Source organism: Poecilia reticulata, linkage group LG9 (assembly GCF_000633615.1).
Source record: "Poecilia reticulata strain Guanapo linkage group LG9, Guppy_female_1.0+MT, whole genome shotgun sequence".
NCBI lineage: Eukaryota > Metazoa > Chordata > Actinopteri > Cyprinodontiformes > Poeciliidae > Poecilia > Poecilia reticulata.
The window spans coordinates 10,620,897-10,640,905 of record NC_024339.1 but is presented as its reverse complement, the minus strand read 5'-3'; the positions used below and the strand labels follow the sequence as shown (position 1 = coordinate 10,640,905).

The following is a 20,009-nucleotide window of genomic DNA, read 5'->3' as shown; positions in this document are numbered from 1 at the left end:
CAGAAAACTCACTTTCCTAATCTTCAGATAGTATTCAGGAAGAGTTTCCCTTCACATTCACAATGACAGTCTTTTTACTAGATGGAGTGACATGCAGACAGTAACTTGATATCGCTTTCGTTGACTAACTTCACTTTGACAAGAAATATCACTCCGCTCTGATATCTCCTTACACATCTGCAGGACACATCTGTCATATCAAATGAACAAGTCAGAAAACAAAGCCTTCCACATTGTTTATCTCTCACCTCTTAAAACACTTTGTCCCTACTGCTATTGATTTAAGAAGTAATTCCTAGTGACTGATGTGACTGAAGCAAAGTCACATCAGCTCTGGATTTATTTAAAGAATGTTGTTCAAGTAAAAAAAAAAAAAAAAGAAGTTATGTTTAATATGCAATCTGGCTGCAAGCTGTGCTGTCTTGCTCTGACGTTCTTTTTAACGTTTCTTTATTAATTTCTTGTTGTTTGCTATGGAAAAACATCAGGAAGCAGAAAAGGTGCTGCCTTCACGTTTCATTGTCATCTTAAAGGTTAACAACAGGTAGTTGGTCTATGAAGGAGAAACAGAGCTCACATGTTGCAAAATAAAAACTTCAAAGTGCAACAGGCCTGGTTATTTCAATTAGTTTTTGACTTGAACTCTAAGCTGGACCCCCACCTATCACTGCCAGGGATCAGCCACAAGGGACCCTGTCACTGTTTCCTTTGACCGCACTGAGTATTTTGTTTTGTTCAAAGTAGAAGATGGGACGGAGAGGTAAAGTGATACGACCGTCTTCCTGACGGGGCGCGCTGCTGTACCCGACCATGCGTGCCTGCAGGCTTGTAGAGGGATGATTCCTTTATCCCTGCATGAGCTCTAAACAGTAGTGTGCACCCACACACAGTGTACATACCACATGTCAAACACAGTATTATTTATTGCCTTGCTGTTTTCAAGTGTTTATAGAAACTTTCGCTCCATCATTATCTTCATGCAAATATGAAACAGAACAAAGATTCACAAACAAAGTGTCGATACGGTGTAAAGGGCTGACCTTTATGTAACACTGGAGTTTTTTTTTCTCTCCCTCCCTCAGTCACTCAGCAAAACTCTTCATTTGACTGAAGCATTTGAGGCCACACAAACCCTGTGTACAAGTTCAAAGTTGTTCAACCGAAAAACGATCGGGTTCGCTTCACAGTTGACATGAGCAAGAACACATCTGGTCCCATTTTAAACCAGCAGGGAGAAAGGAGTGTTGATGGTGAAGATGATATCGCCTTGTAGTATTTATACAACTTTCTTTCTTGACAAAATCAACCGTTTGGCCATGCAAATCTGTGATATGAAAACTTTTTTTCTCTTGTTGTTTTTCTCCTCACTTTGGTTGCCACAGTTGTCACCCCACGCACCATTTGCCACAACCTGGAGTTTCTCCAGACTAAACATGGGAGAAAACGAGCAGCATGCCTGAAAGTTAATGCCTCAGGCTTTTCTGATAACATCAACGGGTCAAAAGAACAAAAAAACAACAGCATCCAAATGGGCAAATGAGTTTCATGTTAGTTCCAAATGCTGAGTTCAAAACAGAACGATCCGTCGTAATCCAAGAGGGCTTTGAAGGTTAATCAGGTCTGTGCTTGGGTCACCATCTCCAGAGGTTCCTCTTTTCTCTCTCTGAATATGTAAATGAAAATGTGAAAGAATCAGACATCTTACAAACAAAGAAGTTAAATCTAGAGCCACAACTTAAGGCTGTTCACTCAGGTGCAAACAGGTTGTTGCAGCTTTGTTATATTTTTCTCCTCTTGTGTTTTTCAGCTGACTTGTACAAGATATGTCATATCCAAAATGAAAAAAAGATTCAAAAGGTGGATTCACTTTTGAAAAACCCTGGAACTTGTAATGATTGGTGCAGTTTGATAAAATCTATACATTTGAATGTTCACACAGAAAGGCCTGCTGGAGTGTTAGATTCCCTTTAAAAGGACAGTATCATTTAAAATCTGCTTTTTACCTTTAAATCATATTAAAAGGTTATTCCCTCATCAAAAACAAACCTGAAGTGTTGCTTTGATACTTTCATGCATGTTTGAGAAATCCTTTGACCTCCACGGCAACCATTCAGCTGTGAAATCGCTGCTTATAGCTGCAGGTTCCAAATTTTGGAGCTTATGCCACACAGAGCAGTCCTCCCCCATGACGCTCCCACTCAGACCCTTCAGACTAGCTAGCATCCATTAGCAAACATCTCATTATACAAGTTACTTCTCAGTGCAAACCCTTGCTAAAGGGTTAATAGAGGAAAAATGTTGTGATGACTTCCTGAAGGCAGAGTTTCAGAAAGAAAGTGAGAGGCCCAATTTCAAGAGATAAAATTATGACGTCAATAATTTTTAAGTCCTATTTATTATAGTATTTTTATAACAACAGAAGAGAATATAATTACTTAATTGTAACTATGTGGCTGGAAAACACATAATACTGCCCATTACTTACACATTTTCTGTCAAAAGAAATCCAGCCTAACTGGTCGGCTCTTCCTGACGCTTTTTGCCATCATTGTCTTTGAAGCCACTCTAGAGATATTAAAATTTTAAGAAAACAGTTCTATACTTGGAGATCAAAAACAATTAATCTAATGCATGATGAAAGTCTGGCAGGCAGCCCCCAGAGCTTCATGTAAATACTTGGATTAAATGGGAGGGAGACTCGCTCCAAATCTGCTGCTGCCCTCATCACTCTTTCGATTCATTTTGAACCTTTTTCCACAAACACACAAAAGGCCGTCAACCTTTTGATGTGTCATTAAGCTAAAAAGGAGGAGACATGATGGAAGAGTCACACACGCACAAAAAAAACACAGTATCACTTCATGGTGCAGTGACTTTTATCCTCCTGTGGTGAGCTGCCACTCCGCCTGTTAAAACCTGCTAAGTAACCCTAGACGTGGAAAGTACCCCTGGAAGTCTGAGACACAAGGAGCACGTGGACAGGAGGCCTTCACCGTCTACCTGTTTGACACACACAACACACACACGCACACGCACACAGACACACACACTGTTGTGAAGTATCAGTGCAGCTTTCCTCCAGACACGCAACCCAGACAAGATCTGAAATACAGTAAGACCCCCTGCTACTTACATCCTGCTCTGCTTCTGTTGTTGCAGAGAAGTCAATCTGTCTGCACTTGTTTGAAGAGCTCATGCATGTCAGCTAACCGCTCACTCAGAGAGCATATCAGATGTCTCTGGTCACATTTTGACAACTGTAGGTGTAGCGTTTTCTGCCTAAGAGTGTCTCGGGACTCTGATGCAAGCCTGAGCATCTGCAGGGCTTCAGACACTTCTCTCCTTACACCTGGCCTCCTCTGATCCAGGCATCAAGAAGGGGGCAGGTGGGTTTGCTTTTTGCCCCCATGACCCCAAAAACAAAGCAGTTTCAATTGAGCGCCCGCTTCAAGAGCCGCTGACAGTGTGAGGAGGGCTCCTAACTTTGAACAGTCGTCGTTCTTTTTCCTTCTCTCCCGCTAGAGTAATAAAGAGGGAAAGCCCAAATGAAGTCAGTGAGCTCATAAAACAAGCCTTTAATTTGTTTGTATTTGCCCAGGAGCTACCACTACTGTTGGCCTCTTGCTCCTCTGGACTGCAGTCATGAATATAATCCCACAGGCTATCTGGTTTGATCAGATCAGAAAGGAAATTTACGAGCAACATTTAGGAGGCCCGATTTGTTGGATATGAAATGAGCAGGTGGGATTCATCATTGTCTTTGTACATCTCTGCTTGCACAGCAAAAAGGTGTGCTGGAGCGGAATGGGAGGGTAGGAAGACGTCTCACTATGTACCAGTTTTCATAAGATAACAAGCCGCTCTGACTTTGAACGTATACAGCTGAGTGAAAGATATACGGCCGTCTATAGCTGAAACACGGCGTCCTTTGTGACTTTACAGCTCGTTAAAGTTGGGAAGCTATGCGGTGATGGTTCATATATAGAGAGAGACACAAAGAATTAAAGGTCATATGAAAGTAGATTCAACTTTAATTTTAGAAAAGTATGAAAATGTTGTGTTATTTTTTTAATATCCAACAAAACCAAGGGTGACAATAAGCCAAGATGAACTGAATGCCATGGCTTGTGCTCATTTTGCAGGGTTAAGATTGTGATTATAATGATTATGATTAGGACTAATTGCATCTGGTTTTGCTGTTTGTTTCTTTTTGTTCTATTAGATTTTGCCAGATTTTTTCATATATCGTAGTTTTGGGGTTGCTGTATTAGTTCATTCATTTGTGCTACTTTCTTTATCTTTGTGATTAGTTTGTTAGATTCCACTTTTCCAGTTTTGTGTCCTAAAGTCTAGAGGATCATGAGAATGTTTTTTTTGTTTTTTGTTTTTTTTTCCCACAAATTTAAACCTTTGTGTTCTCTTTAGTTAGCCGTGGTTTTCACTCTGGAGTTGTTCCTCAGATGCCAAGAACTTTCTTATTGTTAAAACATGAACTCTAACCTTAAAATGATGAAGCGAAACCCAGAGTTGCTTTTTTTTTGCCTCATAAATTATCCATATCAGATGTTTTTTTCTATAAAGTATAGATAGAAAAAATTAATTTGTACCCCTTTCCCTGGTTTTTGCTTTAACAATAAAAGCAGACATTTTATTTCCTTTGTTAGAGATTATCTGTCTTGAATTGTTGGAAGTTTGCTTATCTGAAAAGTATCAAAAAGTGAAAGAATGTTTTTTTGCAGCAGTGATCTGAAGTAAAATTTTAAATTAAACCAGAAAACAAACCTAGGTTTCTATCAATGTCCAGATTTTAGTGGCTTTTTTTGTGCAGTGATTAGACAAAAAAAGGTCAAGAAGTCCCAAACCCAAAGTTGCACATTGATCACTGTGTGCATGTTACTGAGGGCAAAAGGTGACTGTGGATCCAGTCTAGAGTAATATTTATATATATTGTTTGTAACGCTACATTTTAGAGCAACAGAGACAAATTTTTGTCTATTTTCTGAGGAAAAAAATGGTTTACAACCTACCTGCTTTGCTTTCTGTTGTGTAGTTTTATTATTATTACCATGGTGACCAGTGCTGAGAAGGATCCAAAAGCCCCAAGAAAGAACCCCACTTTATCATCTGTAAAAACAAACAAACAAAAGCTGATATTAGTAACTGTTGTTCATCCTGCATGACTGAAATGCAAATAAATTAAACAATAAACCTTAAAGGGCCACCAGGAAAGCACCTATTGGAGATTTACAGGAAAAGGGATGCTGAGTAAAGGCTGCAGGGTAAAATCCATCATGTAAATTAATTAGTAAGCCTAACACAGGTTAATCATTGTACGATGAGAGATGGATTAAAAGTGCTGCCGACAGTCAACGACAGCCCAGTAACATTTAGTTTGATTCCTAAAGTTTCAAAGATTACTGTGAAGTTTAAGGTGAAGCATCCTCCTGCTTTATATTTTTAGTTTTTTACCTTTCTTATCGTTTTATAACTTGTTGTAGTTGGAGAAATGGACATGTGTACGGTTATGGCATGTTTGGTTTTTTTGTAATTTTCTGATTTATAGTTATTGCATGTTGTCTTGTCTTTCCCATTCTGCAGTTAAGTGATCTGGAAATTACAGAATCAACATTCTCATCTACTTTCTCACTGATGCATTTTTAAAATGTATATTTCTATATTTTTCCTATTTGTTTGTAAAATTGTTATAGTATGCAATATTTGTAGCATCAGAAATTTGACTGAAAACAATTATTTCTTTAAGATGCCATTTCTTTTTCTAATTTTAAACCATACCCCAACTGCAGGGTTGATTTCTTGAAACTGTTCTATGTGAGCTTAGGCTGCTGCAATAAAAATCTTAAACTTATTTTTATGTCTTAAAAGGAAATAGTTGTGAAAGCCAGTCTGGTGTATTTATCTTTCCCTTTTCAAGAATGCAGGACTAAAACGAAGCTATTATTGTTACACTGTGAACTTTTAATGCTGACTGAGTGATTACTCAACGCACCGCAGGAATTAAGCTAATAATTACACCAAACAGTCTTTCTGTCAAACACCGCCCTCTGCCCAGACCAGTTAGCTAGCTAAGATTACAAATGTTGTTTTTTTGCACTTATAAAAGTTGCCAAGAAGCAAGTCAGATCCCACCTTCTTTCCAAGTAATCCTGTGTACTCCCTGAAACTGTTAGAACCAGCTATTACCCATTTTCCTACATCACAAACAAATCCAGCAAGTAGACTTTAATAAAACATAACACACAGTGCTCAGCATTAAAAATAAATGTTTGCACCTGATATGTTTTAGCAAAGAATTGTGGCTAATCAGTATATCCTGATATTAACAAAATAAAATAACCAGTCACCACTGAGTTCCATCATTTCTGTTGTACTATCAGCGCTCCAGTTGCAACGGCAAGTAATCTCATTTCCCTGACTGTGAAATATAGATAGTGCATATTAATTATTGACCCATTCAGGCCATAGATTAGAATCCATTTGCTAACAACATTTATTACCAGATCTGCTTTTTTCAGGAGCTGATTATTTAAATTTAAATTGAGAGCAATTACATTTATTTATCTTCCCATGACTAACTTGGTGCAAAAGATCTTTTTTTTTATCTCCTGCTCATCAGATTTACATTTAAAGAGTGCAGATTTTCTGAGGTGAAACATAAAACAATCAGTTTTCATGAAAGTAAAACCCAAATACGCAAAACAGAGTTAGGTGTATCTGTTATAGATACCAGAAGAGATTAAAATAAAACTAAATGCTAACTTTGAAGGATTCTTCCAGAACTGTTCTACACATATGTTGCTACTTCTTAAGAAAGTATTTAAAAAGGTCATGTCATCCATCCATATACTGAGACTGCTTAGAGGTAGTTCGAGAGAAATAAGAGAAAAAACTGATTTACATCACAATAAAAACACAGGCTGGTAATATGGAAAACAATAATCTTAAATACTAGTTCACACAAAACAAATCCTAGAAGTTTCTAAATTAACCAGTTTTGCTAAAAAAAAAGAAAAAAAAAGAAAAAAGATACCAATAAATATATCAATTTTGACCAACTGGAGATTCCTGAAGATTTTGGCACTAATCCTACAAGATGCACAAGATATTAATGGACTTTCTGCATGTGAAGAACTGACACATCCGGCTTTTTCCTCCTGGCTTCGCTCAAAGCTATCCCATTACTCCTGTGAGCCTTCACTGATCATATTATGAAGGTTAAAATTGAAATATCTGCATTTCAGTCTCATGTCATGTTTTCAGAAACATGCACAGCATTCAGAAAACCCACATCTGGAATGAAATCATACTCAGGTATTCATATTGCTGTCAATAGGTGCAATAGATCAAACATTTGCAATTGATGCACAACATTTGCTTGTACATGTTACAATACTAAACTCTGGAAACATTCCTGTCTGGGGCCTGACTTCTGACTGCAGAGAAGGTTGATCTTGTCCATGGACAATCCTCAGCTAATAATTACACCAAACAGCCACAACAAGTTACTCTCTGGAAGATCCAAAAGCTTCTCATCTTTTTAATGTTGTATTGCTATTATATTAATCATTGCCTCAAATTCAGGCTGGAGGAATCCAACCACCCCTCCTAGCAAGATGAGTTAATCTAACTTCACTTATCATTAATCAAAGGCATTTATAACTTTGAAGTGAAGGAATTCAGTGTTTCAGCATTTTTGCAGTTTCCTGGAAGTTTCTTCCACATTAGTTGAGGATGAAAACTGAATGCTGCTTCTCCATATTTGCTCCTGGCTCTGGTTCAACACTCTGACCTGAACTTTGACTAGTGGAGAAATCAATGCGTTTAAAGAAAAACACATGAATGATGGTCTCAGGATCTTGTTGGGACATTAGTCCTTTAATCCTGGAAACGTTCTTCAGGTGACAATAGACCGACTAGTAATCGTTTTTATGTGTTTCTGAAGGTTCATCTCCACACCTAGATTCCAGGCCAGGTCATCAGCTTCACTGGTATCTGCATAGTTATTGCAACTAACTTGTTATGGTCCGAGATAGCACGAACATGCATAGAGGGGAATGAAAAACAGAAAACAATATGTTTATCTTCCAGGACATTTGAAAGAAATGCATATTTTTGCTCTTCCCAGGAGATGAGAGAGATTAGAAGTAAAGTTGATTTTTCTCTCTCATTGGTGCATCTGTACAGAGAGCTACACCCGAGGTGGATCTCACTCTGCATGACTTATTTTCATTAATTCAACTATCCTTGGAATTTGAAACAGGTTAAGTGGAGGCATCAGTCAAACAACGCTTGGCATAAAGAGCTTAAACAAACCCAACTCCAACAAGACAAAAGAAAACAACACAAAGTCAACAAAAACAAGATTCTGCACCTGCACCTGGCCTCACTCATTGGGTTAAGGTTCGTTCTCAAACATGTCACAAAGATGCATCAATAAAATGCTAACCTGCAGCATTACTTTTCTTGGAAAGTCAAGAAAATTAATTAAAAAAAACAAAAGTGGAGTGAATTTTCTGAAGCAGAGACTTTACTTTCACCGACAAACAAAATGATGTGACTCAAGTAACATGACTAGTTTTAAAATCACTTGATGTCCTTGGTTGGTATTTCAAACAAAGCTTGTTTTACATAAAAGTTCAGTGATTCATCACTGGAAGCAGAATAATTATTGAAAATACACAGAGGCGTTGTTTTGAACCATTTGTACCCGACTGGCAGACCATTTTATTTCTACATATACAGCTGAAACTAGAAGGTTACATACACTTAAACCATTTGGAAATGAACATAGATAGTAGACCAATACTTCAAAAGAAAATGTAAGGTAGTTCTGCATTGGCATAAAAACACAAAGCACGATTTTTAAGTTTTAGTCAAATACAATTTCTAAAAATATGTATAAATTTCCTTCCACCTGGCAATACACTATTTTGCATTGTCCCATAACATAAAACCTCGATAGAAATATTCTGAAATGTGTGCCTCTAATGCAAAAAAAGGTTTAAAAGTTAATTTTTCTTCTTTTTTGGTAAAACCAGAGGCTACGAATACTTTTTCAAGGATTATGCTGCAACAATCAAAACTCATGCATTGTGCCCAGTTGTCTGTTCTCCTTCACTTCAACTATGGTGAAAACAGAGGTTGAGTCCAGCTGGATTTCTATGTAAAACAGACAAGATGGAGTATAAATCTAAACCTTAATGAATTTTGTCACAGTGTTTTGAGTTGATGTGTGACGATTTTGTCAACCTACCGACTTAAATACAATCAGGATTCTATTGAAGAGTTTCTCTTCTAAATGCTGCAGAAACCGAAGTAAAGGTTTCATTCATAATTTCAGACTAACTTTCTGAATGGGAGAAGATTTATTGAGAATTCCTATGTAATAAAACGCTGATTACAGTGATCACTGATAACAGGAGTGAAAATATACATATAAATAAGCTGCAATGACAAGGTTGAAAATGCTATGCAATTATGTAGGTTTACTGATATGCTAACTGGAGCATGATGTCATGATCTATGTAGTTTTTAAACTTAATTTCATATCATAAGGGAAAACAATCCCTAAGTTCAAGTAGAGGCTGTGAATTTAGTTCACAGTGTTGACTATAAAAGTGAATTAATTTAACTTCTCCAAACTAAGCCATCTTCTGGGAAATGTGAACTTGCACAGCACTGTTTGTACTCACTGTCAACTCTTCTGACAGGCAGCAGCGGCTCATTAAAGTGACTGAGAAGGAGTCAAACTGGAAGTGGTGGTATTTATTGTTCAATGGCACGTCCTTTTCAACTTAATTACAACTTCTTTTGAGCCTACACATCGTGCCGCAGTGATTCATATGAGGGAAAGAGAAGGAGGGCTGCTGCTGCTCAGTCTGTATTTAGCGTTGTTTACTTGGCTGGAGGTCACATCTGAACGATGGAGGAAAAGGAAACAGCTCCCGCAACACCTGCCACTGAGCTCCTCAGACCATGTTGACAGTCATTAGCCCCGATTTGTGTAATGAGAGCCATAGAGCGAGAGCAATCATTGTCACATACTGTAGCTAAAAACGTCTGCCATCGTCTGTTAATGGGAGTAAACTCAGGTCCTCCTGGGGATTTTTTTATTCACGCGACTGTCTTGGTATAGATGCATGCAGTTAAACTAAGATGAATATTTATTGGTGAAGAGCACTTCAAGGAATTAGACAAATGAGTTCAACTTAGATGGGAAACAAATGTAGGTAATTTCAAGTTTTCAGAGTTTTATCCAATATATACTGCTCAAAAAAAATAAAGGGAACACTTTAACAACACAATATAACTCCAAGTAAATCAAACTTCTGTGAAATCAAACTGTCCACTTAGGAAGCAACACTGATTGACCCGACGAGGGTCCCCGTTGTCAATCAGTGTTGCTTCCTAAGTGGACAGTTTGATTTCACAGAAGTTTGATTTACTTTGAGTTATATTGTGTTGTTTAAGTGTTCCCTTTATTTTTTTGAGCAGTGTATATCAAGAACGTAAAATAAAATAAAAACACACACAAATAAAAACAAAATAAAATTTGAGAAATACTGTCATCTGCTGGCCAGATTGAAAAACTACACCAGCGAGGACTAAAAAGCCATTTCAGGGACTCAGATGTTGCTAATTCACCAACACAGAGCAAATCTAACCTCCAAAGCTTATAGTTTAGTTCAGGGGTGTCCAAAGTGTGGTTCCTTGGAACAATTTCATGTGACCCCCGACTGAGGTTCAAGAAGAATGGTGAGCACTTTTGTGTTTTTTTTTTTTAGCTTGAGTATTCCAAACATCCAGCAACTTATTACTCAAAAACAAAAAACACCAGAGCATTAAAAGGTTTTCTGAATAAAGTCGTCCCTTTTTTTGCTGGGAATAGACCAAAAGATTTTCATGAACAAAAAAACGGACAAAAAGATGACAAACATTTTTCTCACTTTGTTTCATTAAAAAACATTTCATGTTCAATTTATTGCGTAGCAGATTAAAAAGTTTGGCCACTGCTGGCTTAGTTGCCAGGTGCGGTGTGGTTCTGCAGATGTGTGCCTGTTTCTAATTGGTTCAAAATGCAGCAGCACAACTTCAGACAAGAAAGCTCTGTCCATTGCAAAAGTAGAGACTATTATAAAAGTTTAGTTTTGATGAGATAAAGGTCTTTCAAAGTCTGGCAAAATAAGGAAAGTCTTCATTTTAGCAATAACCCTTAGTTGGAAAAGTTAGTTTTGGAAAATGTGCTCAGTTTTAATTATAGTTTTTCAAATTAAGATGCTTTTCCAAATTATTAAGACTCAAATTTTGCTAAAGACATTTTGAAAGTGTCCAAAGGCTCAAGAGTAAACATTGTTGGTTTTGTTCATTTAGTTTGAGAAAAGTAATTGCTATCCAAAGTCAGTGAAATTAGATCAGATGCTTGTTTAAGATGGAACTAAGGAAGATAATTAAGAAAAGAAGAATTGACCAAGCATACATCCCTGTGGAACTCCACAAGGGAAAGCTGAGGTACTGAATGAGTGGAGCTGAAGTCTTTCAATTTGATTTAAACATGTTGTGCAGCCACTGTCTTCAAAAGTTGACCTCAAATCAGGGTTTTTTCCTGAATTTACCTGTAATACAGTAGGGCTGCTCCCCTGTCCATGTCCCCTCCTGCAGACAGGTGCGCTCTGTTGACCTGTACAGTATGTAGCCTTCATTGCAGGTGAAGCTCAGGGTTTTCCCCTCCAGGTAATGTGTCCCATTCTTCTTCCCATTCCTGGGTGTGGGAAGCCAGCCACATGACACCACTAAGGAGCAACAATATGTCAAGAAGTCATCAGCCGGTGACAAGAAGCGAATATTTGAAGAACTGATGCTTCTTTTCTATAAAGCGACAATGACTGTGTTCACCTTACAAAAGCAAGCAACGTCATTTCAAAAATTGCTATTCATCTTTTATCAAGAAGAAAAAGAAAAGCATTATTACTGACAAGTAATATTTGACCAATTGAGTTAGAAATAAAACGCAAACAACTGTTTTTCTCTTGCTTTTGCCCATGAGCTGAAGGAAATTAAAGATAGGCAGACAATGATCTTGTGACATGTGGTACCTGGCTTCAGGGCTTCCATTAAGGCCTGATGATGTTGATGGGCCCTGAGTGTGGCGTTTCCCACCGCCAGGCTCCGAGAGATAAGGGTATCATGTATACAGAACTGCGCCCCTTCTCCCAAACACATCGACAACATGTCTGCTGCCAAGGGGTCATCAGGTTTCAGAGGCAGAGAAAAGGCCGGAACAAAAGCAGGGTCGTGGCTTAATGGAAAAAAGTATGAATCCAAAAGGTAGTGGGAGTCATAGGTGAAAAGGGAAGACATGTTTGATATGTTCCCTGGAGGGAAAAATGAACAATATCAGTGAGGTTGTTTGGGATTTTTGGTTACTGAAACAAATTACGGGTTTTAGACGACAACCAACTTCTAAGGAACAACATGAACGTACAATTTTGTAGTTAAAGTATTGGGTGAACTCAATCACTGTTTATCCTAAATTAAATTATGCCTTTGCAGTATAAACAAATAATAGTAATTAGTTAGTAAAAAGGATTACTGTGGTTAATTATTATGTTGGATTGAGGCTAAGCGAAGGCAATGTCACTGAAACCAGACATAATCTGAAAAGATTAGCAACATTTGCTCGTGTCTTTTATTGGTCGCCTTGGCAAAGATGTGTGAAAATCCTGAAAGTAAATTAATACTTCACTGTAGAATAATTAAAAACTAAAAAAGAGCTGCAATTCTCTGCTTTGGAGGGTTTTTTTCCTTTCTTCTCCCCATATTTGGGGAGAAAAACTCAAATCATCATCAAGTCTTGCTTTACAGTTTTAAATGTACTTTAATTATAGGCAAGTTTACCTATTTTTCTATTGACATTATGTGACTTAGATAGATCAGCACACAGATGACATATTTTTTGGTTACTTCATCCATAACGGACACTTTTGGAACCTGTTCTCTTGTTATGATATTTGGTCTAATTCAACATTACAACTCATTTAACAAGTAAAACATGTGAAATAGAATAAAAGTTGCTCAAGAACGGTGCCCTGAGCTACACCTCACTGAAAAATGGCAAAAAATAAAAAATAAAACGGATAAGAAGAGGAAATAAAACAATAATATGGTTTTTCTGCTTTCTTTTGTTGTCTCTACATTTTTACCAATAACTTAATACAATCAAATCACTGAATAGTTGAACAGCTCCATGATTTTAAATTCCTATTTTTTAGTTTTCATGTTACTTTACAGAAATGAATATTTGTGTTTACTCTGATTGTTGGTATACGCAAGTTCAACAGTTGCCAACACTCACATCCAGCTCCAAAGGTAAAGATTTCCTCCTGCGTGGCGTTAGCTGGTATGACCTCTCCAGATCGGGTCGTTAAGTCGTCGGATGGATCAGAGTTCATCCGACCGAGGAGACCCAGGCTGTGGTTGGAAAACTCCACTGGAAGCAGGACGGTAGCCGTCATGGCGCCTTCATGCAGACGGAGCTCCACAGCAGCACCAGAGGAGAAAATTACTGTCACATTCTGAGGACTGGGAGCAAATACAAAAACACCTAAAAGAAAATAAGATTCTGATTAAAATCTGGATACATAATTACTGAATTAGCATCTTAAATGTACAAACTAAACAACTGTAATTACTTACATTTACTGCATGTTTGCTGATGAATAGCATAGATCAACAGTATTGATCAGGCTACAGTAAGAAAGATTTTAGACACACGTGTAGATTCATGTCAGACTTTGGACTTATCAAAATCCATCACTGACAGCTGGATTTGAAGCAGAAACTGCTTTGCACACAAATATATTTAAATAATATTGATATATCTAAGCACAAGACTGACAACAGAAGACAATCTGTCATTACCAGTTATATTTTTATACAATTTAGAAAACTTATTTCTCTATAAGTTTAGGCCAACTTTATAACAACTTTAAGTGAGGCGCTGCTGCGCCTCCCTTAAAGAACCAGAGTGAAATACTGCCATCTGCTGGCAAGAAATAGGATCTACGCCTGTAGGAAATCAACAACAAACCACTTATTAAAATCGGAAAGATGAGAGAACATGGCATTCATTTAATGCAGATGTATGTTGATTTTTGTCATTCAGAAAGTAGCAGCAATAAAATAGCTACTCAGTAATCAGGAATAATCAGAAAGTTGTGATTGAAAAAAATCGGAAATGTGGATAAAAGCAGCTGGAAAACTGTAAGTGTTCATCACTGCAAGTCTTGTTCCTAAAGCACAAGACTTAATGTTTTAGAAAGTAGATGTTATTACTGCAACACCTTCCTGATTCAGCAGGAGGTCAAAATAAATTTTAAGCAGCCCACCTTGCAGATCCATCCATCTTTGCTCAGTAAAAGGCAAAATCTTCTGGTTCCTCAGCGCCTGAAGATGGTCGCCAGCAGTTCGTACCTCGATGACGTCAGAGGAGTTCTCCTTCATGGCCACTGATGACAGCTGGGCAGCTTTGACTAAGGTCCCTTTTATTGGTAAACACAAACATCCTTTTTTGTTCTCGAGTTAAACCATGACTTATTGATGCTTGGGTCTGGGCAATTTTAAATAATAAGGTGAATAATGTTAAGTAATTCTGGTCATCTACAATCAATTAATACCATTTCACTTTCTTTTCTTAGAAAAACGTACCATTCTTAAGTTTCAGTTGCTCTGTCCTGGCCTGAACACTCAGGTTTTTGTCTGTTGACAGCAACAGGTAATATTCTCCTCTGCCGCTGAAGGTGTAACTGAGGCTGTCAAACGTTATAAAATGCAGATTTCCAAAGACAACACCTGCAAGACAGCAAGAAATCAATACTGATAAACTTATAGTGGCAATTTGGCACAAATAATCCCCCCACCCACCCCACCAGCTCCAGCTTGCGTTGTGTGATATATTTTCCACTTATTGGCTCAGAGTTGAAATCTGTAACTCATTTACTCCTCCACACTGATCTGGTTTTACCGGCTTCTCTTATGTCCTGTTGAAGAAAATGTTTGGATAAACCAGAATCAGTCTTACTGTGATTAACCGGTTAATGAGAATATAAGATTCAGAAACCAAAATAAAACCTGCAACAAGATTAAGACAAAATAAAAGTCAAATAGAAGAAAAAGTTGATGAGCAAAAGGATTAAAACTCATTGTGAAGTAAAAAGTCCCTGTGCTCTGACACTGAGCCATTCTGTGAAGACTTTGAGAGCAAATACCACAGAACAAAAAATGTAAACAATGATTAATAACATGATGAAATCACTTTAATTTAAAAGAGAAACAACACTTTTTCCGACTGCTGCAACAATACCAGAGCATAGGTTAAAGTTAAAATAATGTTGAAACATTGCTTTACTGCTTGTTTTTGATACAAGGACTTAAGCAAAATTATGGCATAATCCACCAGTTAAGTTTAGCTGTAGTTTTAAAGTAGCTACGCTACAAATTATTCCCCATTTTGTCATTCTGTTGTTAACAGTTTAATAAGCTGAACGCTAGCTGCTCAATTAGCCAGCCTGCTAAAGAATTGCCATTAGGAGAAATGTGTGTTGCTCATTTTGTTGCAGCACCATATCCGTTTTTCTGTTTTTGTAAATATATTCAAACTGCTAAGTTTGACTTTCTTGTAAGAAAGAAAAATGTTCAGCTTCCTGTTTTTTAGCGAGCTGGCTGACAGTGAGAAAACTGGTCCCACTCGCTCATTTTTCTGGCATTTTATTTAAAAACTTTAACCCTCAGGAATTAGTTTTTTTTTTTTTTTCACATAAGCCGCCATTGCACTTCTGATTTACTGAAGCCTCAACCTGCTTTGGGTGGCTGGTATCTGCGACATCCGCTGGAAGGCCGATGGTTCAGGTAGACGTGGCAGAGGTCGCTCCACAGGCAGCAGTAGCAGAAGCTCGCCACGTCGTACAGCCAGTGGGAGAACCCAGGAACCCGAGGGGGCTCCCGGTACGGCGGTGAGCCCCGGTCATGAGCACGGTCCGGGGTGCTGCCACCAACCGAGTCCCCTGTCAGGACCAGAGCACCTGTGTTGTCATAGCAACACTGCTGCCCTGATCCGTGACTTGAACTGCGGATTTAAGAAGGAGGCGTTAGTTTCTAAGATTTAAAGGTTATTCTGTGATTTTTTTTTTCTTTTCTTTGCGTCTCCTACCTGGCCTGAATGGCTCTGACACAGTGGACACTACCAGGGTGGTACGTACAAACACTGCCTGTCTCCATGTTACAGCTGTAATCAGTCTGACATAAAAAAATAATAAAAAATGAATTTGTAAAAAGTAACTTGAATGTCTTTATGTTTTCAAAACAAAACTCTCAAGATAAATAAAATATAGCTACATATACTTTCTACGTACAACAAGTGTGTTGCAAGTGATTAGACAAAATAATCACATTTTATTGCTATGGAAGATGATTAGGACTGCTGGGCGGGGGGGAATCAGGCATTTTTCTCAGAATTCTGTCTTTTATCTCAAAAGATTTAGATCAAAATTCTGAGGAACAAAATAAGAATTTTCAGAGAAAATTTAAAATCTAAGATTAAAGTCAGCATTTTGAGAAAAAAAAAGTAAAAATCCTGAAATTAACATCAAAATTTTGAAATGAAAAACAGAATTCGGAGAAAAATGACAGAATTCTGAGTCAAAATTCTGAGAAAAAGAAAAGTTTTCTTATGTATCCTCTTCCACACATTGTTGTGTGTAGACCTACATGAAACCTTCCTGTGTCTGCGCGGGCCTGAGCCAGAGAACAGGGACAGTCGATGAGCTCGTCCAGGAAGTCAGGCAGCTTCCTCTCCTGGTCGTCCCACTGCAGACACTTCCTGTGAGCCCAGGCTGACGAATTGTCTCTGAAGGACTGCTCCAGGTGCCAGGCCAGAACATGGCCTCCACTCCACAGGGACTGGACATTCCTGGGAAGAAATATCAGTTAAAAATAGCCTCCAAGAAAACAGCTCAAACATTTAATTTAATTTAATTTTTGGGACTTGAATTAACATTTAATTCAAGGTTCTGAAAAACCAGAAATTAATTGGATACATTTTTGTATTTTATCAGATGCAAACATTCATTGTATTAATAATGTTATGAGAATATTTGACATTTTCTGTACTAAAAACTAACAAAAACATCAAATACCAAACAATGAAACCATAAACCATAGACCATTATCCCATAAAATATTAGATCATGTAGAGAAATATTGGTAAATGCTGTAAACATCTTCTCCTGAATTTATACAAGCCACATACTAATATTTATTAGTTTAGTTATGCAACCTGTAATTCACACTGAAAAAGAGAATGGAGCTCAAACTTAAAAAAATTTTGTTAATTTATTACATGGAAATAAGTTTGTCAAGCTTACTTTAGTAGTTAATTATAGCTAACATAGTATTTTCCTATTCCAGTAAATGACCAGTAATTAATTGAAATGCTTTTTCCACTTCGTAAAAAACATGCATATATGTGAAATTGAACAGCATTTGCAAATACACATCCTGTCAAATGCAATACTGTCTAGAAGTTGAAGATGTGTGGATACCTTTCTCCCTCTGATGTAGAACTGGCAGTGATTCGAATATTCCCCACTTCCCACATGGAAAACTTTTCTCTGGGTTGAGGAAAGAAGCTGAAGTCACCTGTGTTGGAAATATTCCTGCCGAGAGAGTAGAGGTAACTAATCTCTGCCTTCAGAGAGGACGACCCTGCAGTGCTCCTGCTGACCTCTCTGTAACCCCACAGCTCTACATTGACTGTTTCGGATTCGATTAAAGAGATGTTCCAGGTCATCCTCAGCTGCCCGGCCATGTTCGGAGTGCCATAGTTCTGCCACAGTGTTGAATTCACAAGGGTGACTTCAAATGAGGGATCTGCTTTACTGGGATGGACTGACACAGAGAAACAGAGTTAATTAGTGAATAAAAACAAAAAAAAAACATACTAATATTGCTGGAGCAGAGTGCAGCTTATTTTCATATACAGCATTAATAATCAATAGGAAAGGATTCATAAAACTGTGCAAAGTGTTGCAAAATATACTAAAGAACATTGAAACAAAAATTTAAGAACATTTCTGCAAGATCCTATAAAAGTTTCATGAGATCCCAGTTTACTTTGTCCAAGATTTCAGACATTCTGATTCTGAGCTTTGTAAAACCAGAAAGATACAACAAAGAACACTGTGCCTCACAAGTGACGTAGGAGGAAAGGAAACGTAAAATACTTTTGCAAGATCTCACAAAAGTTTTGCAAGTCCCAAGTTACTTTTTCCAGTGGTCAGTTGTAAAAATAATTGCATAAAAAAAGCACTTGCAAAACATTCTGATTTTTAAGACCACATAAAAAGAGCAAATCAACAAGAAAATCGTCATAGGTTTTTTGTTTTACCTGACAGATACTTTCCAGATCTGTTGAAATTTGTACCATCTGTCGAGACATCAAACGATATCCAGCCCGTCTCGTACAACAGAGGAGATATGCAGTACGGATGACCTTCCTCATCAATAATCCCCTGTTGTTCAATTTCACCCTTGAATCTGCAACAACGTCAGACAAACTTGGATTTATTTGACCTGTTGACTGGTGTGTTGCAACACTTTTAGATCCATTTCCTTCTCAGTTTGCCATCTGTAAACAGAAAACACTTCAAAATATGCAGCTTTTGCACGAGAGTCAATCATTTAAACAAACGAAATGTCAGCAAATTAAGTTTGTGTTTGAAAGTTAAATATACAGGAAGCTAAATGCTGCTTTTTTTACATTTAAAAAATGTATGTTTTAAAAAATGTTAAACATTCTTCAAGAATCTCCTTTGACTACTAAACTCAGATTGACTGAAATGTTCTCCTTTAATTCAAGGTTTCATGTATCATTAGTCTGCAATGATTTTACAGGATCCTGCAACTCTGATAGATGTAACAGAATACTATCAATAATGAGTGCATACAATTGTGAGTTTTGGTGTTAATGGTCTCAAACCTGCAGAGAAGTCGCCCATCAGGAGGAAGAGTCAAACCCAGGATCCTAAGCGCTCTTCCTCCCAGCATGGAGCTGGAGTAAGGCGAGACCTGGAAGCAGGACTGGTTGGAGTCTGAACAGCAGTTTGTCAAAATACTGCTGCATGTTAGACCTGATCAAAACATGCGAATAATCAGAACCCTTTCTGGAAAGGAAGACTGGATTTGATAAAGCATGAATTCCTGCATCCATTTAAGACAAATCCATGATTAAAAATACTTTCTGAAAAGTTTTCACAAATAGCATAACATACCCGATGTTTTAGATGAGAAGAAAGTCAGAATTGTCCAGATAAAAAGGAGCTCTCTCATGAGTGAACCCATGTTTTGGTTTGGGAACACTGAGTAAACACTCATGGCTGACTGAGTCTACCCTTGACGGAGACTCCAACAGAGATGCAAAGGTCATTCAAAGTAACAAACAATCCAGATCACATGAGTCAAAGTTAATAGTTTCTAGTAATAATTTAACAGATGTTAATTTTAAGCCGTGTTTAAACAGGATTTGCTCCCTCTTTGTGTGCCGACACATGACACATTCTTTAAATTTCCAGAGATTTGCATGTGATTGCAGTGACATTTTTAACTTTAGTTCAGCTGCAAAAGCATTTAAATTTCAATTCCAGCTTTGTGTCACTTGTGACCGACCTGGCTATCAAACCAAGCTGTTTGATTTTAACATAATTTTCCACCTTTCTGTGTCTATCATATTTAAACAAAACACTAATAACACAAGTTTGCAAGCATAAGGAAGTCTCTTGTTATATGCAATTCTTTATCTTAACCCAAACTAAAATTATGGAATTACATTAATTGATTTATCAAACCTTCTTGAAATTTTTGCTCCTGAATAAGCACATTAATCAAAACTTGGCTTGAATATTAAAGTTAGTGAATTTCTAACTGCATATTCACTGTAGTTT

General features: G+C 37.5%; 1 protein-coding gene across 1 annotated transcript; it reads right to left on the bottom strand.

Moving 5' to 3' along the window:
- Positions 1-903: 903 nt before the first annotated feature.
- On the bottom strand, positions 904-19,443 carry susd2 (sushi domain containing 2). Its single transcript, XM_017306508.1, has 14 exons — positions 19,341-19,443; positions 19,049-19,199; positions 18,458-18,606; positions 17,613-17,958; positions 16,780-16,981; positions 16,223-16,308; positions 15,870-16,138; positions 14,722-14,865; positions 14,403-14,555; positions 13,370-13,618; positions 12,111-12,389; positions 11,631-11,807; positions 5,028-5,124; positions 904-1,663 (listed from the first exon to the last, which is right to left on the bottom strand). Exons 1-14 carry the CDS (start codon positions 19,441-19,443, stop codon positions 1,615-1,617), a joined length of 2,454 nt encoding a protein of 817 aa, XP_017161997.1. The 3' UTR covers positions 904-1,614.
- Positions 19,444-20,009: the final 566 nt, after the last annotated feature.

Excerpts from the sequence above, each read along its gene's own strand:
- susd2 (XM_017306508.1), bottom strand. The coding sequence starts at position 19,443 with ATGAGTGTTTACTCAGTGTTCCCAAACCAAAACATGGGTTCACTCATG. Across the intron at positions 19,200-19,340 it reads CTTCTCATCTAAAACATCGG|GTCTAACATGCAGCAGTATT; the intron begins GTATGTTATGCT and ends TGTTTTGATCAG. Across the intron at positions 12,390-13,369 it reads CTTTACCTTTGGAGCTGGAT|GGAACATATCAAACATGTCT; the intron begins GTGAGTGTTGGC and ends TTTTCCCTCCAG.